Source organism: Pan troglodytes, chromosome X (assembly GCF_028858775.2).
Source record: "Pan troglodytes isolate AG18354 chromosome X, NHGRI_mPanTro3-v2.0_pri, whole genome shotgun sequence".
Lineage (NCBI taxonomy): Eukaryota > Metazoa > Chordata > Mammalia > Primates > Hominidae > Pan > Pan troglodytes.
In genome coordinates, this window is record NC_072421.2 from 101,194,974 (window position 1) to 101,202,143 (window position 7,170).

A 7,170-nucleotide genomic window follows, 5' to 3' on the forward strand; every position below is an offset into this window, starting at 1 on the left:
GGATAAAATTTTTGCAATTTATCCATCTGACAAAGGTCTAATATCCAGTCTCCAAGAAGCTTAAACAAATTTACAAGAAAAAAACAACCCATTAAAAAGTAGGCAAAGACATGAACACACACTTCTCAAAAGAAGACATACATGAGGCCAAAAAACATGTGAAAAAAAGCTCAACATCACTGATAGAGAAATGCAAATCATAACCACAATGATATACCATCTTAAGCTAGTCAGAATGGCTATTATTAAAAAGTCAAAAAACAACAGATGCTGGTGAGGCTGCAGAGAAAAAGAAACACTTTTACACTGTTGGTGGGAGTATAAATCAGCAACCATTGTGGAAGACTGTGGCGATTCCTCAAAGACCTGGAACCAGAAATACCATTTGACTGAGCAATCTCATTACTGGGTATATACCCAAAGGAATATAAATCATTCTGTTATAAGGATACATGCACCCGTATGTTCATTGCAGCACTATTCACAATAGCAAAGATATGGAATCAACTGAAATGCCCATCAGTGATAGACTAGATAAAGAAAATGTGGTACATATACACCATGGAATACTATGCAGCCATAAAAAGGAATGAGATCATGTCTTTTGCAGGCACATGGATGGAGCTAGAAGCCACTACTCTCAGCAAACTAATGCAGGAACAGAAAACCAAACACCATGTGTCCTCACTGGGAGCTGAATGATGAGAACACATGGACACATGTCAGGGAACAACACACACAGGGGCCTGCTGGGGGCAGGGAGGGAGAGCATAAGGAAGAATAGCTGGTGGCTGCCAGGCTTAATACCTGGGTGATGAGATGATCTATACAGCAAACCACCATGGCACATGTTTATCTACATAACAAACCTTCACATCCTGCACATGTGCCCCTGAGCTTAAAATAAAAGTTGAAGAAAGAAAATTATCATTGTGGGTAACTATTAGAAGTGAAATTACTGGCACAAAAGATCAAATATTAATTTTTTTTTTGAGACGAAGTCTCACTCTGTCGCCCAGGCTGGAGTGCAATGGCGTGATCTCGGCTCACTGCAACCTCTGCCTCTCGGGTTCAAGCAATTCTCCTGCCTCAGCCTACCGAGTAGCTGGGATTACAGGCGCCCACCACCACGCCCAGCTAGTTTTGGTATTTTTAGTAGAGATGGGGTTTCACCATCCTGGTCAGGCTGGTCTTGAACTCCTGACCTCAGGTGATCCACCCGCCTCAGCTTCCCAAAGCGCTGGGATTACAGGTGTGAGCCACCGTGCCTGGCCGATATTTTTATTTTTAAATAATTTACAAAGTTGATCTTCAGAAAAATTTCACCAACATATTCAATAAGAACAGGGGAGAGTGCATGTGTCCCCAATCCTTCAACAAATCTGTTAAAAATTTTCATGTAATCTAATCTATCAGCATTTGTCTCTTTGTTGTACAGTCACACTGCGTATCGATTGGTCAACGACAACGGACAGCATAGAATACGATAGGCTATAGTATGTAGCCTAGGAGTGTAGTAGGCTATACCATATAGATTTGTATAACTACACTCTACGATGTTCGCACCACCACGAAATTGCCTGATGCATTTCTCAGAACATATCCCCGTTATTAAGTGGTACGTGACTATAAAGGCCTTCCACACCAAAAGCTTATGTGGAGATAAACGGAGTCTACCCATAAGAGAACAAACAAGTGCTACTTATTCACAGCTTTTTTATAGCAAGGAAGTCAAGCCACCATCATTTGAGTCTGGCAGAGATTCAAAGACAGGCAGGGGAGTGGGAAAGCTTTATAGTGGAAAACAAAAACACAAAGACTTCAACTACGCTCTGATTGGATGTTGTTGACGTGAGGAAGCTAGAGGCAGGCCAACTAGAGGCAAGCATCCTATGTGATTGAATATGGGTTCATATTTGGGTTTTTCTTGTTTGTCATCAGGTCAAAAAAATTAAAAAGGCCAGAAAGGCTAGCAAATTGATTAAAGTCCTGAACATTTCTGCAGATGCTATACTTTGGCTTTTTGAGCTGCTTGCAGCAAAGGTTGTGGGTCACAGTTCTATTTTCGTATGTGGTCTGGTCATTGTATATTCAGTTTCTCACTTAAGATAAATTAATCGTTGTTTTATTTTGCTTCAAATATAACTTTATTTTTTATTCATTTGAAAATTTATGTTTGTACATGTCAGGAAAAAGGGACAATTTCATTTATTTTGGAAATTTTTTCTTAAGTTTTTTCTAAAGGGCAATATTCTATTCTTTATACAGTACTTAAGTTCACATTCATACGATTTTATCGGGTGGGTCTACGTTATTTCAGTGGAATTTAAGAGCAACATTATCAAGACTCCTCTTCTGGACCGCCCAACTCATTAAAAAAAAAACTGTGATTTTCATTAAGATTCTTTCTTTGATTAATTTCTTAACAAGAAAAAAAGGACAAAAGGGCCCAGGGAGGTAAGAGGGTACCTGCTGGAGAGAGGTGGTGGGTGGCTGGAAGCGGCTGGCTAGGAGGCGGGGCGTGGGGCGGTGGAACTCCTGTGCTGCGGCATTCACGTGATCTGCCCGGACGCAGATGTAGGCACCGGTCCGAGTGCCTGCCCTCTGTCCCCGCGGCTGGGTCTCGTCTGCTCCGGTTCCTGGGCTCCTAATTCTTGGTCCAGCTTCTTCCAGGTCAGTGTGCGGGCCTTCCACGCTGCCAGCGGAACACTGGAATGGCGGAAGGGGAACGGGTACTGCAGGGGGAAAGGCTGGGGGTGGGGTCGGGTCGAGTCGAGGGAAGCTGGCCCGAGTGTGGACAGAGATGGCGGTGGGAAAACGGCTAGGGGTGGCTGAGGGGGAGCACGTAGGCAGTGGGCAGAGGGTGAGGAAGGCGAGCACCCCCAAGTATCCATGCTCGCTTTCCAGGCACATCCTCTTCTCTGCCCTCCGTCCATTTTGGAGCCGGAGATGGTGGGCTGGGGACGCCCCAGTAGTGAGACAGTGGAAGTAAACCCCATCTGCCGTTCCCGTGCGTAGAGAAAAACGTTGACCGCGAGGCTGGGGAGGAGAGTTGCCTCTGAGGAAGAAGGGCACAGAGACCCAAAATTAGTTTGGAAAGCATCCTGGTTTGGTGCCCGAGGCCTGGAAAGAAATGGCGGCTGGGGTGCGGCGGAGGTAGGGGAGGAAAACGTTGGATGAGAAGGGCCTGGACTCAGGAAAGGGAACCGCGTCCCTGTGAGCCCGCTGAGCGCGCAGACCCTGCCCCTGTCTCCTGTCTGTCTGCAGGTCTGCGTGTCTGTTGTTCCCAGCGCTCTGCGAAGCCTGAAAAGGAGGAGCAACCTGTCCAGAATCCCCGCAGGTCCGTGAAAGTACGGGGCTGCATGGACAGGGGCCCACAAGGGTTGAGAGTGTGGAGGGCCCGGCCGGGACCGAATTGGGGCCTTTCCCATTCCCCCACCCACATGAACACACACCTTACCAGGCTGAACCAGTGCAGAGAAAGTGGCAGAGCCTGTCAGGCAATGGCTGGCTCACGTGTGTGGGAGGAGTGGCGGGCTACGTGGTGGGCAGAAGGCCCTCTTGGAGGCCCGGCCAGCTTAGGGGAACCCTCATCAGGGGTGAGATGCAAGTACTATCCAGACCTGCATTCCACCCCATGTACTCAGTCTCCCATGTCTCCTCTTTGTCTCCTCTTTCCTCCACCCCCATCCCCCAGGACAGGAAAAGGAGGGGAAATCTCGACATGGAAAAACTCTACAATGAAAATGAAGGAATGGCTTCAAACCAAGGAAAGATGGAAAATGAAGAACAGCCACAGGACGAGAGAAAGCCAGAAGTAGCTTGTACTCTGGAAGACAAGAAGTTAGAAAACGAGGGAAAAACAGAAAACAAGGGCAAAACAGGAGATGAGGAAATGTTAAAGGATAAAGGAAAGCCAGAGAGTGAGGGAGAGGCAAAAGAAGGAAAGTCAGAGAGGGAGGGAGAGTCAGAGATGGAGGGAGGATCAGAGAGAGAGGGAAAACCAGAGATAGAGGGAAAGCCAGAGAGTGAAGGAGAGCCAGGGAGTGAAACAAGGGCTGCAGGAAAGCGCCCAGCTGAGGATGATGTACCCAGGAAAGCCAAAAGAAAAACTAATAAGGGGCTGGCTCATTACCTCAAGGAGTATAAAGAGGCCATACACGATATGAATTTCAGCAATGAGGACATGATAAGAGAATTTGACAATATGGCTAAGGTGCAGGATGAGAAGAGAAAAAGCAAACAGAAATTGGGGGCGTTTTTGTGGATGCAAAGAAATTTACAGGACCCCTTCTACCCTAGAGGTCCAAGGGAATTCAGGGGTGGCTGCAGGGCCCCACGAAGGGACATTGAAGACATTCCTTATGTGTAGTGTCCCTGGCAGGCATTTACCAGGCCATGTGCTTTAACGTTACGGTAATACTTTACTTTAGGCATCCCTCCTGTTGCTAGCAGCCTTTTGACCTATCTGCAACGCAGTGTTCTCAGTAGGAAATGTTCATCTGTTACATGGAAAAAATGTTGACGGTGCATTGTAAAATTAAAAAACACAACTTGCAGAACCAAATATATGGCATCAGTACATTTTTGTAAAACTACAAAGATACTTACCTAGTAATATAGTATAGAAAACAATTCTGAAAGCTGTGTCCACTAAAAGATTAACAGTGGTTATCTCTGGGTGATTTTTTCTGTTCTTTTTTGTTCATCTGTCCATTTTTCTCCTAAAAACAGATTTCTTTAGTCATAAAAATAATAAAATATAAAGTATTGGAAAACAGTGAATATTTGAATTTCATTCATTTGAATAAGCATTCAAATGAACTGCCCAGTGAACTTATAAAGACAGTGGATATACTTAAAATTCTTGTTGTGAGGACATAAAATGATAGGTAAAAGTTGCATTACCTCTGGGACTGGAAGCTGGAGGAGTCAACTCGATGGTTATTACAGAGCCATTGCTGTAAGGGACAGCCTTGACATCTGTGAAACGGGGATAAAATTAGCCTAGACATGTGGAGAAGATCAAATGAGGTATTGAGTGTGTGAGCTGTGTTAGGCTGGCTCCTACTCTCTCCCCTTGCACTAGCAGAACCAGTGCCCAGTCAGATACTTGGGAAGGGCTGAAGGAGGGTCTCACCTGTGCCCAGAAATAAGTTCAGACAGCTGAGAGATGGGTGCCACTCTTCCTGGGTAATGCCATACTTGAAAGGTAGTGTGCCCCTTCTCATGGATCCTGCACCCTCCTGAGGCCCCAGCTGCTGCTGGTGGGCTGAAGACCATGATGGACTAAGCAACACTGTCCCAACAGAAAAGTGGAGAATTCCCTCTCTACCTACAATAGAATTATCCTAACTCAGGTTGTTAGTACCCAATTGTCACTTGGGCCTTGATGTTTTATGAAGTTTTTACAAAACACTGCTTTCCATGTTTTTTGTTGATTTGTGTATATTTTTGCATATAGCCGTTTCCACCGGATTTAGATAGTGGAGATTGAGCCAGGAGGAAAAGCTGAGTGACGAGATGCTGTGCTATTCTCATTTGTTAATCTCTAGTCTGCTAACACTTTTTTCTTAGGAATTGTCTCCCAGGAAATTTCTGTTAAGCCCTGCTTTACTATTTCAACAGACCCATCTACCTATGTGATTTTTTCCCCCTGGCTCTTGAGTAGCTTTTTATTTCCTTACAGTATTTTTTTTAATAAACTTTTAGGATGGTTTTAGATCTACACAATTATTGCAAAGATAGTACAGAGTATCCCATATGCACTGTCCCCTATTATTAACATCTTACATTAGTATGGTACATTTGTCACTGTTAACCAATATTGATACATTATTATTAACTAAAGTACGTACTTTATTTGGATTTCCCTTAATGTCCTTTTTCTGTTCCAGGATCCCATTCAGGTTACGTTTAGTCGTCATGTCTCCATAGGCTCCACTTAGCTGTGAGAGTTTTTCAGACTTTGCCTGTTTTTGATGACCTTGACACTTCTACGAAGTATTGGTCAGGTATTTTGTATAATGTCCCAAAACTTGGGTTTGCTTGTCTTGTGATTACACAGGCATTATGTGTTTTGGGAAGAAGACCAGAGGTAAAATGCCATTCTCATCATATAAAGGGGACATACCATCAATATATTTACCACTGTTCTTATCCTTGGTAACCTGACTGAAGTAGTGTTTGTCAGGTTTCTCCAAGGTTAAGTTTTATTTTTCCCTTTCCATACTGTATTCTTTGGAATAAAGTCACTATTGGCAGCCCACACTTAAGGAGTAGGGCATTATTACCTCCTTGAAGGCAGAGTATTGACAAAAATTATTTGGAATCCTTCTGCAGAGGATATTTGACTCTTATTCCCCCACTTATTTATATATTCAGTTTATTTGTATCAATGTAGACTCATGACTATTTTATACTTTGGATTAACGCAATACTACTTTACATGTTTTTGCTCAAATTGTTCCAGCTTTGGTCATTGGGAGCTTTCAGTTGGCTCCTGTATTCATTTGACACGCTTCCATTGTTATGCTGTAGAGGGTTTTTTTTTTTTTTTTTTTTAGTATTTACTTACATTCTGGCACTACAAGATGCTATAGCTTTATCTTTCATATTGCCCAAGTCCTAGAATTAGCCATTTCTCCAAGTAGCCCTGGTATCTTATGTTGGAGAATGGTGTTAGAAAAACAAGATCTGGGTGCTAGACATACTCATTGCTGCTGAAATATAATTGCTTCTAGGCCCTCTCAGTTGACATAGCAAAAAGATATATGTGTATATAATACCCATACATATATAAAGTATTTATGGAAATTAAATATTTCTGTATATAACCATCTGTATTTATATAAGGCTAAACATAAATTTATACTAGTGTCTCCAACTACAGTCTATTACTGCATGGATCATTCTAGCCTCCCCTTGCTTATTTGTAACCTTCTACTCCAACTGTGAGAAACCTGTCTCCTACTATCTGCCATCCATTTTACTAATTGTTTATTAATTATATAAATATATAGTGGCTTCAAAATTGTAAACCTGTGCCCCTGTGGAAAACAACTTTATCAACTGGAGTAGAGTGCTATGTACAGTTCCTTTTGCCTTTAGTCTTACAGACTCCACTCATTTCCAAATTTACCTATGTCAGTACCTTATTCCCCCATCCCT

General features: G+C 43.2%; 1 protein-coding gene across 3 annotated transcripts; it reads left to right on the forward strand.

Moving 5' to 3' along the window:
• Nucleotides 1-2,550: 2,550 nt before the first annotated feature.
• Nucleotides 2,551-4,780, forward strand: TCEAL4 (transcription elongation factor A like 4). 3 transcript variants are annotated; one of them, XM_063804022.1, is made up of 3 exons: nucleotides 2,551-2,673; nucleotides 3,268-3,340; nucleotides 3,698-4,780. In XM_063804022.1, exon 3 carries the CDS (start codon nucleotides 3,725-3,727, stop codon nucleotides 4,370-4,372), a length of 648 nt encoding a protein of 215 aa, XP_063660092.1. In that variant the 5' UTR covers nucleotides 2,551-2,673; nucleotides 3,268-3,340; nucleotides 3,698-3,724; the 3' UTR covers nucleotides 4,373-4,780. The 3 variants fall into 3 exon arrangements, with proteins under 3 accessions (XP_063660092.1, XP_063660093.1, XP_009437690.2); XM_063804023.1 differs by having other exon boundaries at nucleotides 3,703-4,780; XM_009439415.4 differs by lacking the exon at nucleotides 2,551-2,673 and having other exon boundaries at nucleotides 3,039-3,340; nucleotides 3,703-4,780.
• Nucleotides 4,781-7,170: the final 2,390 nt, after the last annotated feature.

Excerpts from the sequence above, each read along its gene's own strand:
- TCEAL4 (XM_009439415.4), top strand. The coding sequence starts at position 3,177 with ATGAGAAGGGCCTGGACTCAGGAAAGGGAACCGCGTCCCTGTGAGCCC. Across the intron at positions 3,341-3,702 it reads CCTGTCCAGAATCCCCGCAG|GAAAAGGAGGGGAAATCTCG; the intron begins GTCCGTGAAAGT and ends CCCCCAGGACAG.